Below are 24,714 nucleotides of genomic sequence, written 5' to 3'. Positions count from 1 at the left end.
AATGTAACGGAGTAAAAAGTACAAAATTTCTCTCTGAAATGTAGTGGAGTAGAAGCATACAATTGAAGTACAAATACCTCAAATTTGTATAGAAGTACAGTACTTGAGTAAATGAACATGGTTATATTACATATATACAACATTTACTGTTACAACCTTTTTGTAATATTCATTGTCAGCATAACATCATGCCATGTCTTATTATTGACCCAGAGAAGAGGGGGTTTTGTGCCACTGTTGTTAAAGGTGCCTGTACTTCCCGCTTGACCCAATTTCATTACAACATTGGTATTTCCAGCTATAGTTCCTAGGTCTCTAGTAGGACATTACCTTTGGCATTTGAGTATTTAAACTTCACTGCCAGAGACTTTATCAGTTCATACCAAGTCTCAATCCAGTTCAGAAAACCAATTCACGGCTGAAGAGAAGCTGCGTGACGATGGCAAAGCTTACTGTGTGGCTCTCCATTATGCTGGTGCTGCTGGTGGCCCTGACTGAAAGCAGTAAGTATGACTTCAGCAGTTATTTACTGCACATGATACATTTCTCTTATTTTATTTATTTATTTAGGAGAACACAGTTCTTCTTGTTGCCTGTATTTCAGATTCTGTTTTAACATTAAAGTGGCCCCTTAAATAGGTTACTAATCTAATATGTTTGTAATGTCTCTTCTTTAAAGGCCCCTTCTGCTGCACACAGTACCAAGAAAATCCAATCCCAGTGAAACGTCTGAAATACTACAGAATCCAAGAGGTCACAGATCACTGCAACATCAAGGCAATAATGTAAGAGAAAATAATCTGTGCATCAGCACACACTACCATAACGAACAGAAATATCGGCTCTGCTGTTAGCAGCAATGTCCTAACTTCTTTCCTTGTCTTAATACAGTTTCAAGACATTGAAAAACAAACTTGTCTGTGCCGATCCTGACAAAAAGTGGGTGAAAATTGCACAGGAGTCTTTACCAGAGTAAGTTTACTTCTCTATACCAAGCTCTGAGCTAAAAAGAAAAACAGAACGGGCATCAATATTGAGTCAAGATGCAACAATCGTATGTGAATAAATGTGATGTTTTTTTGTCTCTTTAAACAGAAAACCTTGAGCAGCATCTTCACTCGTGGAGATCACCTGAGGAAAACAACTGAAAGGCATAAGATTAATATAATGTAGGCTATTATGTCACAGTCAATACATCTAATATTCTTTTTGTATTCTTTTAAAGCCAATAAATATAATATATTTGTTAATACTCTTGCTGTTTCTGTGTTTATCAATTTAAGTACCTAGATCTAATGTTTTTTTTTTTTTTTTAGAAATAATAAAAATACCACATTACAATTTCTAAATAGCCATGCCAAAATTTTGCTGAAGTAAACACATTAGTAGTAAGCCTAGTGTGCTCAAGGATCCTACTGTAAGTAAAAGTTGTTTGTGATCAATTGAGGAGGAAAGGAAGGAAAGAAGTAGCAAAAAGAGAAGAATGAATAATAAAAGAAATAAAGATAAGTGATAGAAACACATAGGAAGACAAGAAAAGAAAGAAAGAAAGAAAGAAAGAAAGAAAGATGGGAGGAAAGTGGGGATGTAAAGTAAGCTATGGTATAGCAAGTACACCACTTCAGTAAATATATATTTTCAGTTGCCACTTTGTTAGGTAACTAAAACTAATGCAGTGTAGCCTACTACAACAGCAGACAAAGTATTGTAACATCACTTGGATATAAAGCCTAATGCAACAGCCTGCAATTCACAACAGCACCACAAACTCCTCCAACATGACCATAAAGTTGTATATGTTGCCTTTCAACAAATACCGAACATTTCTACTTTCTGACTGTTCTATAAGAAACATTTGCATAATAATAATAATAATAATAATAATAATAATAATAGTGTAATTTTAATCATCAAACACTTAGCGTGTGGACAGTAGAGTGTGTAATTCACGGTATCAACAGCAGGTGGCGGCAGTGTTCAGCAGCACAGGAAGGATTCACTTTTGAATGAACTGCTGGATGTCCAAGCGGAAGAGAATTTACGTGTATTTCATACTCAACAGGATTATATGCCTGGTTTGGATATACCTTAATTGTTAATCCTAACGAAATCTGTCATGCTTTTGGATAAAAAAAACTCGGTGTGCTTGTGGTAACGTTAATGGTTGTGAAACCATGATAAGATGAAGCGATACGGAGACGCTAACTATACATCTGTGCGTTACAAGCTAGCTGAAGCTATCAGTTAGCTGCTGTGTTGTTGTGAAGAATAAGAGCTAACTACGAGGGGAAAGATGCTTGAAAGAGGACAGTGGTAAGCTATAGAAACGTAGAGGAGAGGGACATAATTACATGCTATGTTTGTTACAATACAGTTTAGTTATGGAGACACATTCGTGCAGCTTTTCGTTATATTACGCTGTTATTGCGGTTGTGGGTTAAAATATGAGTTTGTGCTAATCACTTAAGCTAGGCGTGTAACCACAAAGTATGTTCTCCCCCTAAAAGACACTTTTACTTACACACAAACAATGGTGTAACAATATACCCATTTTACATTATATATTATACTAATATTTGTGGACTTATGATGGAAGGTGAACTGATATTGTCATACAATAACACTACACACGTATAATACCAAATATTCACAAAACAAAAAAGAAGAAAAATCACTATACAGTCACAGATGAAAACCACAAATATACACAATCTCATTCATATTATATATTTCTTTTGTTTTTAGCTGTAACACAAATGTACATGGAGGCCATGAGGATGGTCACAGCTGGCTGAGGTTTACCCATTGACACAGCAGGTTCATCCAGGTTGAAAAGAAGCCGGAGCCATGAGAGAAGCAGGCAGGGCAGAGTGTGGAGGCGAGGCTCTGTTTGAGGACCTGGACTTCCCCTCTGACGACACGTCCCTGTTCTCTGACAGCTCCACACCCATCGCCAAATTGCAGGGAGACATCACCTGGCTACGCCCGCAGGTCAGATCCAGTGCCAAAGGGGAAATGGGAAAATCCGCTGTGTGTGTTTTTGTCATGTGCTGAATGTTTTTATGCTGTTGTTCAGATGATAAGGATTTTTCATATTCAGTGGCTCTCTTCCCTTTTGACTTCCGACCAATACACTTGCATCACCTGTCACAGGCCAATCTGCTGATTTGATTATGAAAGAGTGCCTAGAAGTTGTTCTGTTCTGTATTCACTAAAAGCAAATACCTGTATATGAACCTTTTTTATGTCTGTGTATTATCGTGTAATTCAAACAAAATATAGTGTGACAAAACAATGTTGTAAAAGGCCCTGACCTAATTGGTAACAACTACTGATTCAAGTCGTAACTAATATTTATTGAGATCAACATTATTTGCCCACGTTCAGTTTAACCACTTACTGTATAATGAGAAGTTTCAAATTTTTTTCATTTCCCCCCAAAACCCAAATCCCAGGGCTATTTCAAGTCTTCTTTAAGTCAGTGTGTCTCAGTTTATGACTATTTCACACCTTCAGGAAATCTGCCAGTTGCCAGCTCTGTTCCCTGATGACATCGACCTGGGTCATGCAAAACAAGGCTTATTAGGAGATTGCTGGTTTCTCTGTGCCTGCACCTTTTTGCTCAAGAGCAAACATCTACTGAACAAGGTAGAGCAACTGTATTATCATTTAGATTTGATAGATTGGTTAGACTAAGTTGCAGTGAATAAGCATGTCATTAGCGTGTTATCTACAGTATCTCCTATACTGCTGTGTTGATTTAGTCCGTGACTCTCTGTAGGTGTTGCCACCAGACCAGCCCCAGTGGGGTGACAGCAGGTACAGGGGCTCCTTCCAGTTTAGTTTTTGGCAGCAGGGACACTGGACAGAGGTGACCATTGACGACCGCCTGCCCTGTATCAATTCCGCTCTCTGCTTCTCACGATGCCACTCCCCCACTGCCTTTTGGGTAGCCCTGTTGGAGAAAGCCTATGCCAAGTAAGTAACCTTTAGAATTTCCTGTCTTATCTCTCAGTTTACCAGTAATGGAAAAGCATCCGATACTGCCTAAAATGCTGGCTTGGCGAGTACGCAGATATATGCATTGATCCGATACCACAATATTTAGCCCAGAAGAAAATCTACTTTAAAGTAGTTTATTTATGTTCTTTTTCCGTCACGACTGACTGTCAAACTAGATCATAAAAAAAGTTCTATTATTATATGGCATTTATTCTCTGTATGTATTTTTTTCACAAAGGGTTTAACCTGAGGCAGGCCGTACAACAATGATAGCAATCGTATTACATTCATACAGGGTTAGCTATAAAAAAAAAAAGCTATATTCGGTACTCAATATCAGCGGAGACTGAAGTTCAGGTATCGGAATCGGGAAGGAAAAAAAATGGTTTCGGAACATCTCTACTATGAACAACACAATGAACCTTCTAATGCATTCCTGCCCCTTCCATCCTCTCTAGGCTTCATGGCTCGTATGAGCGGCTGTGGGCAGGGCAGGTGTCCGAGGCCCTGGTGGATTTGACCGGCGGCGTGGCGGAGCGCTGGAGCTTGGGAGAGTCCGAGGAGGAGCAGAGACTAGAACAGGACAGTGACCAGGTCAGGAGGAGAAGGCTGGACCTGGACCTTCTGTATCCAGTGAAAGACGAGTGTGCGCTCAGCTGCTCCACTCACAGCAGTCCCGGAGGTCAGAAAGAAGTGTTTTCATGCAGACTCAAGTGCTTTTGATCATGTATCGCATCACCTGATGACCTCGATGACTGTTGTAGGTGCCAGTGAGCTGGGTCAGTACCACGCGCTGACTGTCATGGAGTGGTTGGATGTGAAGACGGTGTCAGGGAGCAAAGCACTGCTGCTCAGGATCAGAAACCCCTGGGGAAGATGCTGCTGGGGAGGGGCCTGGATGGGGAGGTAGGCATGTCGGTCTGCTTATGTGTGTCATAGTTAAGATTTAGAGATAGTTAAGAGATGAGTCTTCACACTACAGTCGTTGCCACGGATATGACCAATGCGTTGACTAGTGTTGCACGATTTCGACGAAATGTTATATTGCGATATCGATTATGAATATTGCGAAATCGATTTTAATTTCGATGTTTTTAAACATATGCAAATGTGTAAGTTATGGGAAAACGCATCAAAATAGATTGATAACAAATAAAACAAGTTTTCTTAGAACACAAGGTTTATTTCAACTGACGGTCATATTGGACTGGTACAACATGAATAAATAAATAACGACCATGTCTACAGAACAGGATAACTTTTCTTTCACTTCTGATTGGTTCCATTTTGTTGTGTTTATCGATTTCTTCACTTACACTGTCACTCTGTCCAAATATGCACACACGTCACATGGTACGCTCCATAGGGTTTGTCACGTAGTGGACCCGCGCGCTAACATGGACTAACATGTGCTAGTGGCACGGTAGCTAGCCAATGAAACATGATCGTTGTAGCGTTTCAAGCGGGCTCTAAATTGAACACAAGTCAGCCACACAGCCAACGGACGGGACGCATCGCTCCACAAAATGAACAAAATATTGCATACTTATCGCGACACTTTCGATATAATATAGCGCAGCTTGATATCGCGATAACGATATCGAGTCGACATCTCACGCAACCCTAGCGTTGACATTGTAACTGTATCTCAAAGTGTTGTTATGAATGGTTGTTGTGAATAGATTTCTTAATGGTCAACGATATCAAACCTCACTACATCAATAACTGTATACATCAAGTCTGAAGTCTGCACCCAGGGTGGGTGGGCTCTCCGTAAATCTGTAGAGAGTCCAGAGAAAGTGCGCCATAGCACCTCGCAGACTTGATTTATTGTATATTTGAAAAGCCTTTTAGGCACTCACATGTACACACCTGTAAAATCCACAAGTCTGCAAGTCCTGGGATTTCCAGACATTTGGATACAGCCACAGTCTGCATTCACTCAATCTACCTCCTTGTCTACAGTGGTGTGGGTTGGAGATCTGTGGACCCTGTTTCTGCTTTGGACCTACAAGCCAGGGTGGCTGAGGGCGAGTTCTGGTTGGATGAGACAAAATTCCTGTCCCAGTTTGATGATGTCACAGTGGGCTACCCCATCAATGATGAGGGGCACCTAAAGAGCATATATACTGGTAATTCCCCTATTTTGCCAAAGAATGTTTTAAACGTACAGACCTCTTTGGACCCCCCCCCCTTTTTTTTCTTCTTTTTTCTGAACCCTGACAACTCTTCTCTCCCACAGGAAATCTGCTGACACACAACCACCAGCTGGCTGGCCGGTGGATGAAAGGACACTCCGCCGGTGGCAGCCGAAACAGCAGCAGCTACGGCAGCAACCCAAAGTTTTGGCTCAAAGTGTGCGAGAGAGGAGAGGTGCTGGTGTCCCTGCTACAGCATAGAAAATGGAGAAACACAGAGAAATCGCCACTGGAGGAGGAGAGCAACAACACACCACACCAGCACTACCAGGCTATCGCTCTACACATGTGGAAGGTTTGTGCCATCACTTATAGGACAAAAAAGGTTTGCGTTTGTGTCTTTGCGTCACGTCACTCGCTTTTTTTCTGTCACTAGGTGGAGAAAAGGCGTTTTAATCTAAACCGGATGTTGAACAAACCTCCTTGCGCTTCTACTCACTGCCACGCCTACGAAAGAGAGGTGGTTCTCCATGGGCAGCTGGAGCCTGGATACTACCTGCTCATCCCCAGCACCTACCAGCCAGGAGCTGAGGCCCGCTTCCTCATCAGGGCCTTTTCCTCCACTTCCACATCCCTCAAGTAAGGACTAGTTTACAGATAGAGGAAGTCAACAAGCTCATCTTATCTATGTAAAAAAGGTTATGTTTCTTTTTTTTGTAATCAAGTTTGAACTAACAGTTCAGGTACTTTTTAGAGATGGGTGTGGATGTCAATTTTCTGTGGAGCCCAAAAGGTGTCATGGAGGGGAAAAAAAACTCATCGGTGCGCAAAAGTTATTAATTCATTCTCTCAAATCAGTAAAATCGGATGCACAAATGAACAGAAAATAATGTTAAACAACAGGTTACATGTAACACATTTATAATGAAAAATCAAAACAAAACTGGGAGCAGAAGCACCCAAAAAAAAAAAAAAAAAAAAAATCCTTTTTTAAGGTGTAACTTCAGCTACAGTCAAAATGCATTGGTCATAATTCAAGCATGACTAACTGCAACAAGGAGAAATATGCATATGGGTTCCCATCTTGACTGCTTTAGTGTATTTTTTGGTGGTTTCAATAATTATTAAGGCAAAAGAACGCCATTTATGGTAATAAACATTAGCATGAACATGACAAACTTTTTATGAAGCTTGAACTTCGCTATAGCTGCGAGGAATATGAAATGCCAAGTCCATTGCCTAGATCTGTCTTCTGTGATCTATACATTTGTGCACATGATTTATTCAGTTGCTATATCCCGGTTTATTATTTATTTGTGCACACAAATTATTTCTCCATGATTTCTCATCAAAATAAATGACCGCAAGTAAATGGTGACATCTGCTGGTCAATTTGTTACCCCACACATTTTTTTATGTATTTACCTACTTCCATGTTTCGCCATGTAAGGTGCTGTGATTGAATTCCTGACATGATGATTGGTTTCCTCCTCAGTGCCCTGAAAAGTCCAGCGCCTTCCCTGCCATTGACAACAGATGGAGAGTGGGAGACCAGTTACTTCCGGGGCTCGTGGGTTGAGGGAAAGACGGCCGGAGGAAGCAGGAACTTCCTCTCTCACTGGCAGAACCCTTGTTTCCCTTTTACAGTGTGTGATGAGTCAGCAGTGACATCAGGAGTTAATGTCAGGATTACCCTGCACCAGAGCCGCCCTGACACTGACCTGCACCCTATTGCCTTTCACATTTATAAGGTCAGTCAAATACTTAGGGAGAATAACAGTGTCATTTAGAGTTACGGGCCATTCACCTCTGTATACCTTCCCTCAGTCATTCACAATACAAACTGTATAGCGTGTAATTAGATCTTTGACATGTTTGAGTCAGCTTGAAATTTCTTTTCAAGTTTTAATGCCTGGGAATATGGTTTTTGTTTGCGTTTGCTTTGTTTGTCGGGGAATGTGCAAACTAATCAGCCTGACCGTTTTAAAAACATCAATGTAGAAGTGCCAGGGTTAGCTCAACAAATATTTTGCACTTGTTACACAATTAAAATCAGACAAACTACATTGAAATAAGAGAAATATTTATCTGTATAGGTTTCGCTTAATGAACGTTGATAATAATACAGTTATCTTAAAGTATCTATATGTAACTTTTACATGTTTCTGAACCTTTGTAATATTCCATCTGATGATCATAAATGACCTGTAACAGGAAACGAGACTAACAGTGAAAAGAACGCTAGTTTTATATAGTTTTTATTAATGCCTCTGCCCGGGTCCGATTTTTCCCGCAAAGTCACAAAATGATTTAGGGCAGGTAGACAGCGCTACAGAGGACACATTCTGACGGGTCACAGATTTCAGGGTAACACAGGAAAAGCCCGTGTTAGTGAGTATCCTGCCAGGTAAAAGGTAGCAGGAGCGTGTCTTTATTGTATTTTAATTTTATTTTAGAGGCTATTTTCTGTAGTTATGGCTGATACTGGGGCAGGGCCATCACAGAAAAGAAGGAAATTAAACGAAAAACAACTGAAAGCTAAAAGAGAAAGTGACAGACGACGGGCAAAACCCCGAGTCTATCTAGGTCAGGCTTTCAACAGATGGAGACAATTACGGGATTGTAAATGATTCAAAAAGTCCCCAAATTGGCCCTCAGGTATGTGATATGTCTATTTCATTCATAAAATAACTTTACAATGCGTAATGTGGTTGTACGTCAGTAGCCTGTATTAGCGCAGACGTTTTATTCCTTTTAGTCTGTGTTTGTGTTGGCCTACTATTTTCTTTTCCCTTGTCAACCTGTACTTGTGTAAAGCGTCCGTGGGTTTCATGAAATGTGCTATATAAGTTATTACTACATTGGTTGCTACAACAATCTCTTAATGCTTTGGCTCGTGACACAGTGACAGTGATATGACAGTGAGTTTAGCTCACGAGACATCCAGAGTAGGCTAAGTTACCGTATGCAACAATCAAAATGCAACAATGCATCTGTAACATATTTTCTTATTGTAAATGAATGATTTTCTGTCTGAGCAAAACACTTTGAATTATGCTGACTTTGCGAACACTACCACTGCTGTAAAATAGTCAATATTGTAAAAGATTCTTAATATACTATATATTATAATAAAATAGCTAATTATTGTAAATTCCACAGTATCTCAGCATTTGATCTTCACTATGTATGCAGTACCCAGAAGGGGAATCCGAGCAGACGTTACCCAGGGACGAGGATCCAGCAGCCAGTTGTGTTCCTCACTGCTACACTCAGGATGTCAGTCTGGCCTGCTGTCTTCCTCCTGGAGCTTACACCATAGTGCCCTCCACTTATCAGCCTGACTGCTCAGCAAACTTCACCCTCAGCCTGGCTCGCAGAATACACAGGTTGGCTCTCTTCCTTTGTCTTAATCTTGAACTCAGAACGTGATTACGCAGATAATAGCTGCAGCTTCAGGTATTATTATTATTATTATATCATTGTCAGAAATAATAATGGATGTATGTCTCTTTTAGGAAAGTGGTGAAAAGCCAGGAGAGGCTGGGAAGTGCCATTCAGGAGGTCAGTTAATTGAAGTAACTTAGTATTATGTAGTGCTAAAGGTGAAAAAAAACAACTTGGCAACACTAGCTGACGAATCTTCGTTATTCATCAGGGTGATTTACAGAAGCTGTAAAAACACAACCTATATACTCTACAATAAGAATCTTTATCAGTTATTCAATGAGAGACACATAAATGGCTAAAGGACGCTGCACTTTTAACACAGACATTTCAGAATAAAAGTGCACAACCGTATAGACCAAAGTTTTAAACCAATAATCAAAAACATTCAATCAAAAATCTATCAAAAAACTTATTATTAGCTGCAGTCCTGTGGTAAAGAAACGTTCTTGTAATCTGTGCCTGTCAGGTAGCACATCACACAACACAACCCAACACAGTTGTGTCCAACAAAGCTCAACAAATCAAATGGTTATGTGTTTTGGAAGGTTGATGTAGTATGAGGCAGATGGGGGCAGCAGCCTGACAGCTAGTCCTGCCTCCAGGGGAGGAAATTCCCTTATGCTTACCTTAAATCACATTTTTAAGTCTGTGATTGTGGTCAGAGGATGGCAGCACTGAATGATCGCTCTGTCTTGCTTTTGTCTCTTTCTGGGCGGCAGATCTCTCACATCTCTGTGATGCAAAGCTAGTTCTCTGGGACTGTTGCTGCTTCACTGACGTCAGCTCACCTCCCAGTGCCTCTTGGCCCATGATGAAAGAACCAGTTCTCCCATCCACCCTCACCATGGAGGCTGTGTGTTTGCGCGCATGTATGTGTATGTATGTGTACCGCCAATGACTGAGAAGGCAGGCGGGCACATATAGTGGGAATGTGTGTGTCGGGAATCCTGGAAACCCCTTTATTCTGAACCGCTGAGGCTCAGGGCTGTTGGGCAGCCACACACTCATCGGCGATTAGGACATCAGAAGTTGTCGGTGGGCTGGGCTGCTAATGAAGTATGACGGGACTGGCTGGTGTAAACAAACAGCCGCCATTGAAGAGGGCCGCCGCTGCTCTTGCTCATTCACTCACTGGTGCGCCTGCCGGCCCGGAACAAAGGGCCCTCTCATGAAGGTCCTCACAGAGGCACAGGGGGCAAGGGGCGAGGGGATGGTCTCCGACAGCAGAGCCAACCAAACCACACCACACCATACCGTGCCATACCATGCCAGAGCTTTCCTCCCATCCCTCACCCCCAGATACTCTGCTCCTTTCCTAGCTTGAATTGTTTGTCTCTTAGACACAGACAGGGTTTTCTCAGTATGTCATCAGCAAACATGCTTACCATCCGGACTAACACTAAAGTCAGACTGGACCTAAAGAAGTCCACTTTGTTCCTGACTCCATCCTCACCCCCCCAGCTCCCTTTTTGTCCTCCCAGACTCGGTCCACAGCTCTTCTTGGACCTGAACAGAGCCACGGTTTGAAGTTGCCGCAAGAACCGATGACAAGCGGGCGGATGGAGGGGATGAAACGAGGGATGCGGCACATCAGAGGAGGCTGGTTTAAATGAAGAAGCCGCCAGTCCTTTTTGTGTTGAGGCTGTGTGTCTGCCTGCTCGTAGCCATGTCTGTGTCAAAGTCACAGGGTTTGTGATTATTAATTGGAGCCAGTGTTGACATAGACTTTTACAAAGCTATAATTAACTGATTAGAGTGGTACTGTATGTTTATTATGTTTGGAAGTAAGATGTGAAGAATAAAATGTTAAAACATAACTTGATGCTGATGTGTCCTATATTTGGTTGTGATTTTGGTTTTATATATGTATACATTTGGTAAAAACTGGGGAAAGCTCTCACCTCCACGTTCATCACCACGACCAACACACTGCGTGCGCGTACACGTGCGTCCGCTGTGCGCGCCGCCGTTCCTGCGGAATTCAGGAGGCTGTGGTCGGACTCCGAAAGGCTCCCACCTAGAAAATAATGAACAACAAATTTGACGCGTGAGTAATCAAACGTTTCTGTGGAATATCTGCCAGGGAGTGGGCCCCCCGCCGTGGCTGCAAATTCACAGTGTAGCGTTACATTAATGAAGGCGCTTGCGTGTAAAAAGAGAGGTGTGTCAGCTTTATTGCATGGTCCTGCATACTCTGTGCAACATATAACGTTGGGCTTAAACACCCACATGAGAGCAATGTCCACACAGGTGCATTTAAAACGAAGGGAAGTAACAACAGAGATTACATAGTAGTTCATAATGGGGAATATGCTGTGTTGTTAGCTGTAGCTTAGCCTAGCGGAAGGAGGACAGGGCCTTAATCCTCGGTGTGGTAGTTGTTTAGAGGCGGTGGAATGTGCGCACAGTCTCGGTTCAAACTAGACTCCCATGGCCCTAAAGTACGGACAGGCAGTTAACAGTGCGTTGTAGGATATTCACAGTCAGAGTAGTTTAAGTACAGGTGTGTACGTTTCCATTATAAACAGTCTACCTATTTGCAGTTTATAGGTAAAAAGCACACTCAGTTGAGAGTTCATTAGGTGTAACGTTACCTAGCTAAGCCCTGCGGTGAATCATATCTTCATAACGTTGACTCAACACCTCTAAAACAGTTTAAACAAAAACTGCACTTTTGTTGTTTTAGACAGCGTTAGTTTTAGCAATGTAATAGTTGTAGTCCCCCTTAATTTTAATGTAGTCCGTGCAAGACACAACCATTTGTATTTTGCTGTCTGTTTCCATCAAATCCAGTCTGAAAGATGATGACAGTGGAGACCACGACCAGGACCAAGGCTCACCGAAAGACAGTGAGAAGGAAAAAGCTGAAGACGAGGACAAGGAACAGAACACCTCCAAGAAAAAGGTAAGCCTATTTAAAAAACAAAAACAAAAAAAGACTTATAATGTGTTTGCAGCTCAAAGTTAATTGTATAGCTTATTCATTTTCTTGTTTTCGGCAGATGGTGGTGCCAGGGGCAGGAGAGCACCCTCTTCAATACAACTACACCTTCTGGTACTCCAGACGCACCCCCGGAAGACCAGCCAGTACTCAGAGCTACGAGCAGAACATTAAACAGATTGGTAGCTTTGCCTCGGTAAGTCGCTTCTTATGACCTATATAGGAACGGGACACTCTTTTGCTTTTGTTTATCACCTTACCCAGACAGCGCAAATCTATGATACAAGCTTATTCTGACTCATGTTGATGTAAACTAGGGCTGAACAATTTGGGGATAAAAAGTAATAGTAAAAGTTTATCTAAAGTTCAATATTGACTGTGTAACAGATACAACTTGTCATGGAGCATTAAGCACTATGTGTTTTTCTTTTAATTAGCAACAATTGAAGGTCCCATGGCATGAAAATTTCACTTTATACGTTTTTTTTTAACATATAATATGCGTTCCCCCTGCCTGCCTATGGTCCCCCAGTGGCTAGAAATGGCGATAGGTGTAAACCGAGCCCTGGGTATCCTGCTCTGCCTTTGAGAAAATTAAAGCTCAGATGGGCCTATCTGGAATCTGCTCCTTATGAGGTCACAAGGAGGAAGGTTACCTCCCCTTTCTCTGCTTTGCCTGCCCAGAGAATTTGGCCCACCCATGAGAGAGAGACATCATGGCTTTCAAACGAGCAAAGTGGCAGTTGGTCAAGACCACCCCCCCCCTCCACCTTGCCCCCCCCTCCCTCGATAGCTACAGACACAGAAATGGCACATACTAAGGAAAGCTCATCGTGGGACTAGCTCTAGTGGCTGTAATTCTGCACAAAGGCTGAATTTCGGGAAGGAGACTTCAGATACAGGATTAGGGGACCACTAAGGTCTATATAAAAGCATCCAAAGAGCACCATGTCATGGGACCTTTAACATTGAACAGTCAAACACAACATTTATCACAAAATTCTGATATGCCTCAGTTCAATAGCATCATCCACATATTGCACCACCTATGATCATGTAAAGTAAAGCAATAAAATTATTCCAGCATTTAGCTTATGAAAAAACTGTAAATATAATAATAAAAAGTTGTTAAACTAAACCAATGTTACAAAATGTAACTAAATATTGCACATTCAATTAATCGCGGTCTTCACGATTAGCTAATTGCATTCTTTCAAATCTTGTTTTTGATTTGAAACTGATTAATCGTTCACCCCTAATGTAAACATTTCCTGTCCTTCCCAAGGTGGAGCAGTTCTGGCGTTTCTATAGTCACATGATCCGGCCAGGCGACCTGACAGGCCATAGTGACTTTCACCTCTTCAAGGAGGGTATTAAACCCATGTGGGAGGTGGGTACTCTGAGATCCTGTACACTACGGCCTCAACGGTTCTGAGTTCGAGCACCTGGTGTTGCGAGATGATCATACATATATCTAATCAGGAATTGTGCTGTGGACAACCGCCCTGCATATTTGAAATGTGTGCCTGCATTAACACACCTGATTCTCATTAACAATCAGTCCAGTTCAGTTTAGGAAAGTCATGTTATGGACCTTTTTCACAGCAGACATTTTGACTTATAGTAGGAAAAGCACAGCGGAGATTGATAACCTTAACGATGGCTCAATTCCATCAAGTGTCCCAGTGAGCTATTTCAGTGAGTCAGCATGCACAATACCAGGGCCTCTCCTAAGTGGGATGCAACCATCATTAATGGTTTTGAATACACCTATGCAGTGGGGGCAGGTCTGTCCGAACAGCAACAACCCCCACCCTGCCTTTTTATTGCCCTATTTAATATTGTTGTATAGAATTGTAATAAAACAATACCATTTCTCATCCTATTTTATGGTAAAACTGGTATTCCTAACAAATTGGGCCTAGGCCTAATACCATATCATTGTGCACATTTACTTAATTTATACCTAGTCAGTGGTCATGAGGGCCAGAATACAACTGACATCATCATCAAGAATGAAGACGTGAACATAAAGATTGCGTCATTCATGTGCATATTTACTTATAATACATCCATAAATGCTCCAGCAGAGGATGCTTAGTTTAGCCAGCAGTTAAGTTTACAAGAATTTGTCCAAATTTCAAGATTTGAGGCAAGCTAAGGAACAGTTAGACTACAAACAACTTTTGTCAAAATTCGCTATTTAGAGTAGAGTAGAGCTGTGTTTGTGTAAACAGCGCGGTGGACGAGAGTGGCTGCCCAGACAGATCAGATTGAAATAGATCGCTTCCTACATGCCTGTAGACAGATGAGTGTATTGATACGTATTTACTTTTAGGTTTTATTGTAGCCTACTTACAGTAACGAGCGTCGCAGTATCTTTCCCAGTCAGGTGCATGTTGTAACACATCTCGTGTGTGTGTGTGTGTGTGTGTGTGTGTGTGTGTGTGTGTGTGTGTGTGTGTGTGTGTGTGTGTGTGTGTGTGTGTGTGTGTGTGTGTGTGTGTGTGTGTGTGTGTGTGTGTGTGTGTGTGTGTGTGTGTGTGTGTGTGTGTGTCATCGCTGTTCAGAATCCCGTCTATCTTCCAAAATGTAACGCTTGTATCCACACGAATTGTGCTTGAAGCTGCAGGCCATCCAATTATAACGACCTCATCCACATTGTCGAAATCATTTAGATATTGAGCCATTACATTGAAAATCTTTTAGATAACAGGAGCCTATATGATTTACTGTAGCCATCCTAACAACACACTACCTGAACGCCTTTTTCTAGTCTCCTGTTTCACTCTCCACAACGCTGTCTTCGGCCAAAACGTCCCGTCCTGAGATCGATAAGAGTTAGCTAGCTAGCCTGTTTATGTTTCTTGTAATGTTAGCCATAGTTATTTATTTCTTACCTTGATTTTGCTGTCTGCGTTTCAAAGCCATCTCCCGCGGTGACGTTTTTGGTGGAGCTGGACATTTTGACAATTAACTCCATCAACGCAACAGTATGTGGAGTTAAACTGGGCGGGCCCAATAACCTCTGAATAGTTCTACTTGTTAAATTGCAATGTGAGCGTCAGCCAACGGGGGGAGTGCATTATGTCGGCAGGATCATTTAAAAGGCAACCGCGACTATTGTGTGTCTACCCTATTTCTGATAGTGGCGGAAGAAATTTTGCCATGGCGCACCGCCACAGTAAAATCAACATAGAGGAAACACTGTATGACATGTCAACATGTCTGCTGCGACAAAGGTCTATAGAGTCAACCTAGGCTGACTCAATAAAATATAGCCCAAATAGCTAGAGGAGTCGTCACCAGGGCAATAGCTCACTGAGATCACTGTTTGCCTTTGGACCTGAAGTTTGCGACTTCAAAGCTCAACGGTCACACTGTCACATCTTATACAAAATCAGCCATTGTGCTTTGGATGACTTCCCTGCGAGTTTAAAATGCTCGGCCCCGACCATCGCTGCGGAGCAGTGATAATCCTATTTGGTTTTGTAAATAAAATGCCCACTCTGAAACCCAGCCTATGTTGTTTTTAGGATGATGCCAATAAGATGGGTGGGAAGTGGATCATCCGTCTGAGGAAAGGCCTGGCATCTCGGTGCTGGGAGAACCTGATCCTGGCCATGCTTGGGGAGCAGTTCATGGTTGGAGAGGAGATCTGCGGGGCTGTGGTGTCAGTACGCTTCCAGGTAAAACGACAAAAAAGACACACACATACCTGTTGTACCTAGTCACTGCCTTCTTCAGTATACTCAGACATGCCTTCTCTGCTTCTTTTCTCCAGGAGGACATCATCTCCATCTGGAACAAAACCGCTAGCGACCAGGCAACCACTGCCCGCATCAGAGACACCCTGCGCCGAGTCCTCAACCTGCCTCCCAACACCATCATGGAGTACAAGACTCACACAGACAGCATTAAGTATGTATGTCTCTTCGTTTTATTATTTTCTCTCTCTCTATCTCTCTCACACACACATAAATGTATGCATGCTCACTATCTTTACATTTTATCACATTTCTGTTGGGATTACACTTTTTTAACTATAATGCATTAGTGTTGTTCTCATTACTTAAACAGATAGTTTGTGGTAATTAATATTTTTTAATTAAAAAAATTAGCTTCTCAAGTGTAGGGCTGGGTATCGTTCAAATTCTTTCGATCCGGTGCCAATTTCGATACCTCAGTTTCGATGCCGGTTCCTAACGATACTTTTTTTCGATACCATATGTTTTAAAATCTATTACAACATCAACAAAAATACATTAAACACAAAGCTTTTATTTTCCACCTTAAATTGTTAACCAAAACAGTTATTGTATAATAAATATAATTTTTAAATTCTGGTAAAACTGCTCACTCAGAGTAACATTATTAAAAGTGCCTTGCCTTGCAAGCTCAGCCTGTCAGTCAGTCATCGGGGGGGAAAGAGAATCCACTGTTGTGCCTGCTTGTCTAGAGGAATTAACGTCAACACCCTTGCCCGCCATTAATTACATGCACAACGCTGTCGTGTTTAGGAAAACTTTAACTACACTCGAAACCAACCATGACTCTCTGTGACTTCAACAAAACTGCAGACAGTTAACTCCGTGTGTGTGTGTGTGTGTGTGTGTGTGTGTGTGTGTGTGTGTGTGTGTGTGTGTGTGTGTGTGTGTGTGTGTGTGTGTCGGAGCTCCGCTCTGTGTCAATATGCAGAGAGGACAGATAAGCTTACGCACTCAGACGCTGTTGGCACCGAAAGATAAATCATTTTTCGATACTCATAGGATTGGAGTATTTTCTTCCGGTTCGGTGCCCAGCCCTACTCTAGTGTGAAGATTTGCGGCTCCTAATTTGAATTCATATGAGCTTTAGACTGTTGGTTGTAGATAAAACAGCAGTTTCTAGATGTCACTTTGGGCTCTGGGAACTGATTTTCGACATTTTATTAGACTGGTTAAACCCAGCCCAATTTCCGGCAATTTGATTTTGCCCTGTAGCTCAGGCTGCAAACCCGTACGTTTATCTATCCTACTTCTGTTACAATTTTGCAGGGACCAATCACAAATTGGCTTATCCACCGGGCGCGCTATTGGCGGGTTTAACACGATGATAATAGAGAAGCGACCAAGCAGCTTCTTGTTTTCATTCAACAAGCCGGCCACCGAAACGCAGCGACCCGTTGATGCCGCTGTCGCTGCTACGTCACCCGGATCGTTGGTCTGATTGGTTGAAGGACTATCTAATTGCGTACAGAGTCATTTGAACTATGCCTGTTGATCACGCCTCTTGTGCAGTAGAAAATACAGAGCAGACTCCCCAGAGCTTGAGCTTGGTCTGGTGATTATAACATTATAATCGATAATAAAGTGAATTTGTTTTTGCAGCGCTACTAGTATTACTCTATTACTTTTCTTTGGCAATCATGATTTACTAATTAAATGCTTTCATTAAAACATTCACAGCTATATAAAACAAACAACATATATTTACATTTTTATTTGTTGGTGTGTATGTTTATAAAAGAAAGACAAGTAAAATACAACCATGTATGCAACTCCATCATGTTTCACATGCTTTTGGAGTAAATTGATGCAGTTGTGATTCTCCCATTGACAAAGGCCTACATATCCAAACGCTTTGTTTATTTTGAATGATGATGTGCTGCATCCTTTGTTTACAGAGCATGGGAAGACTTCCATGGACTGGTGAATCCTAGTGGCGGACGTTAGCCCCTCACACAGACAACCTCTGCAAGAGTAAGAACTGTTGCGGCATTAGTTCGAAAGTGAACAAAATAGTTTCTCTCTGCTGTACTTTGTGTCATGCTAATGTGCGTCTCTGTGGTGTGTAGGTGTGCGTATTGATGTGCTGGGGGATGACGAGTCTAGGGAAGGATACCTCTATGTGGATTGGCACTGTGTAATATGAAGACAGAGCAAAAGTCAGGAACAGAGGCAAGAAGACCATTCCTTCTTGGCGTCCAATTGGAAATGAACCGAAAAGCCTGTCCACAGAACACTGAACCAAGCCGAAGAAGGAAAAATGCGTTATTTTTAATCAACCAGAGAAGAATGAAAGAGCCTCCGATTTTATTTTTTATTTTTTATTAATGCAAGTTGTAACATCTGTTAACTTGCCACCAGAGGGAGGCCATGTGACTGGTGTTTGCTGATCTGGTCATTAGCTGTTAACAAATTGTACTTGACAAAATACAACAAAACCAATCTGTTATATAACCTAGGTCAGATCGTATTGCTTAGCATAACATCACACGTCCTGCTGTTTAAAATGAATCTGTGTTAATCTGTCTTATTGGGACTCAAACAGGGTTGCAGGTAGATGTTATTTTATTACAGTGCTGTATTTTAACTACAATTCCTCTGGTCATTTCAAACTGGAATGATAACTATTATTGTGTACGATATATTTGTAAATACAGTCTACTTAAAAAGATCACGTAACTGAATCAGCAATGATTCTCTATCTTTGACCTGGAGGTTGAATCCCAAAGGATGAGGACCATCCTGTGTTGGGCAGAAGGTTGTATAACCGGCATCTTAAGAATGGACTGCCAAGCTGCCTGAATCACTGTGCCTGGCCTCGAGCCCAACCCGACCCAGTTTTTCCTTCTGTCTGTTTTGTCTTTATCCCACCTTGAAAGAATCCAAGCGATGGGCTCTGCTTTAATGTCCTCAAAGGTGTATAGGAGTCCTGAAACACTGACCTTCACTCCCTTTTCCATTTTGTAGTAAAAGAAGAAAAAAAATGAAACTGGGCCCAGGGTCAGGGTCTGTTACAGTTTTTATCAATTCCTCTGGAGCATTTTTCGGAACCACGTCAAGAAAGCGCCTATGGTTTGTTGAAAAACTGTAATGCTGCCCGTAATAGGTGGTGTGATGATGGGTACAGGTGTGTGTCAAACACTGCTGGATGTACACCTGATGGATTATAGCAATAAATGTCAAATATGCAGCTGCTGCTAAAGCTTGTTTAGTGTCATTTACTTTTAATAAATGTATGTTGAAACGGATGTTTCAACTGTTATATTTCAAATGCAATTAAATGAGGCGGTGTCTTGTACTATAAAGTGACTCGGCTGGTGTTCCTCACTAGTTACAGCCCACTTTCAACGTCTTGATTGATCCTTTTCATTAATCAGCTCATTTCAAAGAACATGTAATTCTGTAGAGAAAATGGTAAAAAAAAAAAAAAAAAAAGTTAGTTGATGAGTGAGGTATTTAAATTATATAGACCTTTTTTTCACAGCAGACAAATTGAGCTCAAGTAATACTCAAACATTAACAATGTGTGTTTCATGCTGCAGTCCCAGTAAACCATGACCGTAGCATGCACAACACCTGGACCCCGAAACTGAAGCAGCTAAATGTATGTAAAATGATGTACTTCTGGGAGAAAGGCCCATTTTAACACAACAAAAACAGTATCTTCCAACAAGAGTGCTAATAGAAGTTCATATGCTTACCAACAGGAAAGTGGCTGCCAGCAGCAGCAGTTTATTGTGTGATTCCATATCCAGCGGCACTGGACAAGTAACAGATTAAAATAAAATGTAAAAATATATTACGACAGTGGTTCACAAACTACTCTTCATTTGCACGAAATGACAAAGATAAGTGAAAAGTAACAATATAATACAATAACAATGTTCTTATTGTTATTTCAATCTTTGTTTTGTCCTCCAAGGGGGACATGACAGGAGAAGTTTGGGAACCACCTCATGAGGAATTGGAAATCTTATTTCCTTAGGCACAACTCACCCTCCAACCCAAAGTATTCATGGTCCATGTTATGTTCGTCATTGAAACCAGGCCATTTCTTCCATATCGTTCCAATCTTCTCACCAATGCTGGAGACAATCTGGTGTGTGATTAAAAGCAAAATATACTGATTGAAATACACTTGTAGATACAAGTTTCATTTTTTTGGTTGCTTAAATTTTCTACCTGGAACTGCTGGTTGGAGAAGCAGCGGTATGGACAGCAGGAGCCCTGGATTCTGAAGGTCGATGCTCCTTCTGAGTCACACGTTTCCAGGAGAGGGGTGAACATGCTCCACCTGAAAACACAGTCAGCCGAAACACAACTTAACACATTTCCTTACATAATTGTGCAATAAGCAACCTGGCAGATACACTGGCCAGTGCTTCACACACTGGCGCAGCCCAGCCTTGATGCTTGGTTGATCACATTTTCAGCTGTCATGATTCTGCAGCACCAAAACCATTGTTTGCTTGGTGTCGGAAGAGTTCGAACTGGGGCATGCTTTATTCGCGCACAACTGAGAGAATACGGTATTTATACCAAGTAGATCTCTGGTCACTGAAACCTCTGCCAGGTCAGTCTTAATTGGGGACAACTTCATTGAGTGTTGCTTCTGGAAAACTCTAAATTTGACACACAAAGGCACCCACCCCAGCCAACCCTGGAGTCAGATTCAGGCCAGAGGAAGAAGGAAGTATTTTGGTTTGACTACAGGAGACTGGGTGCCACCATTCCTCCCATTAGCCAACATTCACATTAGGAGGGATGTGGCATTCCTTCCCTCCCATGTAGCCCAGCGCAGCTCTGTCAGTGTGTCTCAGTCCAAGCAGCTGTTTTGTGCATTTATAAGTCTCCCAGGATTAGACTACACCCCAGCTGGGTGGAACAGTAAAAGCTCTCACTGCTATTTAGAGACAGGCCTGGGCATCTACGGTGGCTCAGGCAGGGTGGCCAGAGGCTGGGAGTGACATGGAAAAAAGACTCACATGGCAACATGTTCAGTCTGAGAATGTAAAGTATTAAGATTGCTGCTATAGTGTTCTGATAGTGGGGGTTAGAGGGTTCATTCACCCACATCAAATAGAAATATACAAGATTACATTTAAGTATTTTAACAGCAACATCTCTGTCCATACACACGTTACATTTACTCTAAGCAACCCACAGAAATGAAAACCGTTTTTACAGGCACTGTTTTTTGACAGAAAGTAGTTTGAATGGAAACTTTTTTTCAGTAAAGTCTGTTTAGTTTTTTTTTTATTCTGTGAGTGCCACAAACAAAATTCATTTACCTCCACTGTATTTCGATAGCGTCACATATCCCAGATAACTGAAAACCTGGTCAAATGGTCAAAACAAACTTAGAACGTAGATTACTTATTTAGTTACCTAATAGTGGGATTTCTTTTGTCTCATTTTGTAATTCCAGGGGAACTAATCCTTTTATTAAGGGTGTTAAGTATTAATATGATTTTTAACAACATACTATTTTGTAGCTTTTTACGCCATACTATAATATGAGTTTTTATGTCATCTTTTAGGACTATATACTATACTATGACTTTAGTTAGGACTTTTTATGACATGCTTTACTTTGACTTTTAATGACTTTTATGACATATACTAGAACTTGTTTATGTCATTTAGTTATGACTTTTTTATGACATACTATACTATGACTTTTTTATGACTGTTATGACATACTATATTATGACTTTTAATTATAATTTAATAACATACCATGACTTTTTTATGACATACTATACTATGACTTTTTTATGACATACTATACTATGACTTTTTAGGACTATTATGACATACTATACTATGACTTTTTTATGACTTTTTATAACCTACTATACTTTTCACCACTGTAAAAGTCAAGGGACAGATTCAGACCGCCGTACCTCTGACATACGGTGCCAACGAGATGTTTTTGAGGTGTGTAGGCCCTGATCTCCATCAGGCAGCAGCCAAGGCAGCAGGCGTCCACCCTAAGGGGCCTTTCAAAATAAAAGACCTGCCGGCCCTGGCAGTCGAAGCCCTGCAAAGAACAGGCCCGAGCTGGACCGCAACACTGGAGGCACACACAAGAACTCTCTGACAGGAGGGAGAGATCAAGAAGAGTCTGAGACAATCATTGAATAAACATTTTACTCTCTCTTTCTATGAGATGCAGATAAATGTTCTCAGTTAATACACATGTAACTGAACAGGGACCAGTACCTTCCATAGCCACAAATAACTGGGACCTGCTGCTTCCTGTGGTGATGCTGTAAATCCTCCTGGGAACACACTGTGGACCTACAATAGATAAGCATTATTCTTTTTCAAACAGACACATCGCTACACTGCAAGTATTCTATTTTACACACAAATACACACAAGCAATCCCTCCTAATCACCTTGCAGCTGTGGTCTGGCAGTGATTTGTATCTGACTGACTGTTTCCAGCACAGACATAAAGTGTGATCCTGCTGCACCTCCAGGCCGCTGCTCCTCCACCCCTGGTCTGCTCACTTTCCCTGGTGGCTGCGTGTAGCAGTTCTCCATCTTCCTCCCAGGAGCCAGACGCTCACCAGATTCCCAGTCTGGAGGCGTTTGGTGGAGTTTGGGTCCAGGTGAGTGAGTGTGGCACTCACATGAGGGCCCACAGCGGTTCTGGAAAGCTCTGAAGATCATCTGGATGTGCTTCTCTCGCTCCAGTCCACCAAAGGGAAGAGGCTGATTGGTCACCGCTGACATGGTGTGAAACTAAACATACACGTCAGGGGTGTCAAACTCAATTTCCCAGAGGGCCACACTGGAAACTAAGATTCACATCAAGGGCCAGACACGTTTCGTTTTTTCACATGCTTTTATTTCATCGAAAAAGTCAACGATCTTTTACTGGATTATTGCATGTCTCATATAGCCTTCTCACTCACAGCTTGATCGACATAAAGCCCCAAAAAAGTAACTTAGCCATCAAAGAAAAAAGCGACACAAACATTGGAAAAAAACACGCCAGAAAAGGCCCCAAAATCGTCGGAAAAAGTTGGAAAAACATCGGAAAAAGCGACAAAAACTAGGTGGGCCAAAATGTATTGTGAACCTAAATTGATATGCGGGCCGGATGAAAAACTGCGAGGGGCCGGATTTGGCCCCCGGGCCTTGAGTTTGACACACGTGATATACGTGGAATTAGCAATTACATAACAATGATAAATAGTCAGACTAACAGAAATCATGTGCAACAGGCGTGTATGTGACCTGGTTCAAATGTCACTTTACTAGTTTATGTTGGTTATGGATGTTAGTATTTAGGTCCCAGAATGGTGCGACACAATTAACCAGGATGTTTTCAGTTACATAAAAATATATTGTAAATTGGCAGTATTTAAATTGTCCTCAAGGAGTTTAATAACTTCCAGTCCAGCCATTGTGTATTTCCTAAATATTACATTTGCAGAATAAATTAGCAAATTATATCTCTGAATAAAATAGTCTTACATGCTATGACAATAGCTAAGAAATGTATTTACTACGAACAGCAGTTTTTCGGAAATAACTCTTATCATACCATACCTCAGAGAAAATCATTGATTAAAGGTTCATTAATGATCCAGGCAATTGTAGTTTTGAAGTCTTGGTGCAAAGTCCACTTGTATAGTATAACAAAAACTAAATGGAAAAAAAAAAGTTTTCTTTATATAAAACGAAGGCTTACAATTCAACAAAAATAAATATGTAATTTAACTCTTGAATTTACCACTCAAGGTTCCTTACAGCCATCAGCAGGTTCAGACAGTTCTATGGCACCAATATAAACAGCCTCCCCTTAAAACAAAGTGATTTCATCACAGCAGCCAGCCTCAGCCTCCTTCTTATTCACATCACACACACACTCAGCTTGCACAGTCTGCAGCTGCATGCAGCACTCTACAGTATATTCCTCCACAACAAAGTACCATAATGCCCCTCCCTCGTGTCCTGCATATAGACAGTGGTTGGTAAAAGAGTACAACAGGTGCCCACATGGTTAACATCTTCGGCAGCATTTAACCCTTGTTATATTACAGAGTGTAAAGACAGAAAATGGCACAATAGAGCATTAGAAGTCTCTTGCTTACCATCTGTGGTCAACCTCCTCCTGACTCTGGAGGATTACTCTGATAATCGGAGTGGGAGAAGGCCGAGGCCAGGCAAACATCCAGGAGTCATCATGATCCGGAGGGGTGAAGCACAAACCTCCTTACCACCTATGTGTGTTTGTGTGAATATTCACATGGTCATGTTTGGCTTTGTGAGTGTGTGGGTGTGTCTCTTGTCCCCTCTGTCTCACCCCCTGACTCTGTTTCCATCCCAACCAGCCGGATCTGCCTTTTGTTGGGCTAGAAAGGCACCACTCAGCCATGTAATTGAAATCCTGCTTCCA

The 24,714-nt window shown here is 41.6% G+C and overlaps 4 protein-coding genes across 7 annotated transcripts; 3 read left to right on the top strand and 1 right to left on the bottom strand.

Moving 5' to 3' along the window:
• Window positions 1-285: 285 nt before the first annotated feature.
• Window positions 286-1,222, top strand: ccl20a.4 (chemokine (C-C motif) ligand 20a, duplicate 4). The gene is made up of 4 exons (XM_039816744.1): window positions 286-503; window positions 680-785; window positions 892-972; window positions 1,096-1,222. Exons 1-4 carry the CDS (start codon window positions 440-442, stop codon window positions 1,103-1,105), a joined length of 261 nt encoding a protein of 86 aa, XP_039672678.1. The 5' UTR covers window positions 286-439; the 3' UTR covers window positions 1,106-1,222.
• Window positions 1,223-1,980: 758 nt separating this feature from the next.
• Window positions 1,981-11,407, top strand: capn10 (calpain 10). Of its 2 annotated transcripts, XM_039815712.1 has the most exons (13): window positions 1,982-2,313; window positions 2,746-2,991; window positions 3,517-3,648; window positions 3,782-3,978; window positions 4,461-4,684; window positions 4,767-4,908; window positions 5,968-6,134; window positions 6,245-6,495; window positions 6,577-6,779; window positions 7,636-7,891; window positions 9,336-9,529; window positions 9,659-9,704; window positions 10,310-11,407. In XM_039815712.1, exons 2-13 carry the CDS (start codon window positions 2,848-2,850, stop codon window positions 10,337-10,339), a joined length of 1,986 nt encoding a protein of 661 aa, XP_039671646.1. In that variant the 5' UTR covers window positions 1,982-2,313; window positions 2,746-2,847; the 3' UTR covers window positions 10,340-11,407. The 2 variants fall into 2 exon arrangements, with proteins under 2 accessions (XP_039671647.1, XP_039671646.1); XM_039815713.1 differs by lacking the exons at window positions 9,659-9,704; window positions 10,310-11,407 and having other exon boundaries at window positions 1,981-2,313; window positions 9,303-9,413.
• A 97-nt stretch (window positions 11,408-11,504) lies between these two features.
• eif4e2 (eukaryotic translation initiation factor 4E family member 2) lies at window positions 11,505-19,500 on the top strand. Of its 2 annotated transcripts, none has more exons than XM_039815716.1 (8): window positions 11,505-11,637; window positions 12,384-12,495; window positions 12,593-12,727; window positions 13,817-13,921; window positions 16,068-16,220; window positions 16,316-16,452; window positions 18,197-18,272; window positions 18,368-19,500. In XM_039815716.1, exons 1-7 carry the CDS (start codon window positions 11,618-11,620, stop codon window positions 18,243-18,245), a joined length of 711 nt encoding a protein of 236 aa, XP_039671650.1. In that variant the 5' UTR covers window positions 11,505-11,617; the 3' UTR covers window positions 18,246-18,272; window positions 18,368-19,500. The 2 variants fall into 2 exon arrangements, with proteins under 2 accessions (XP_039671650.1, XP_039671651.1); XM_039815717.1 differs by having other exon boundaries at window positions 16,316-16,456.
• On the bottom strand, window positions 18,604-24,709 carry LOC120568303 (phospholipid scramblase family member 5). 2 transcript variants are annotated; one of them, XM_039815715.1, is made up of 8 exons: window positions 24,410-24,709; window positions 22,703-23,051; window positions 22,524-22,601; window positions 22,205-22,397; window positions 20,481-20,592; window positions 20,295-20,394; window positions 20,000-20,058; window positions 18,604-19,698 (listed from the first exon to the last, which is right to left on the bottom strand). In XM_039815715.1, the coding sequence occupies exons 1-8, from the start codon at window positions 24,410-24,412 to the stop codon at window positions 19,672-19,674; spliced, it is 921 nt and encodes a 306-aa protein (XP_039671649.1). In that variant the 5' UTR covers window positions 24,413-24,709; the 3' UTR covers window positions 18,604-19,671. The 2 variants fall into 2 exon arrangements, with proteins under 2 accessions (XP_039671649.1, XP_039671648.1); XM_039815714.1 differs by lacking the exon at window positions 24,410-24,709 and adding an exon at window positions 23,865-24,400.
• Between the last annotated feature and the right edge of the window lie 5 nt (window positions 24,710-24,714).

This window comes from Perca fluviatilis, chromosome 11 (genome assembly GCF_010015445.1).
Source record: "Perca fluviatilis chromosome 11, GENO_Pfluv_1.0, whole genome shotgun sequence".
Taxonomy (NCBI): domain Eukaryota; kingdom Metazoa; phylum Chordata; class Actinopteri; order Perciformes; family Percidae; genus Perca; species Perca fluviatilis.
Note: the sequence above shows the minus strand (reverse complement) of the source record. Positions and strands in the feature narration are given on the sequence as shown.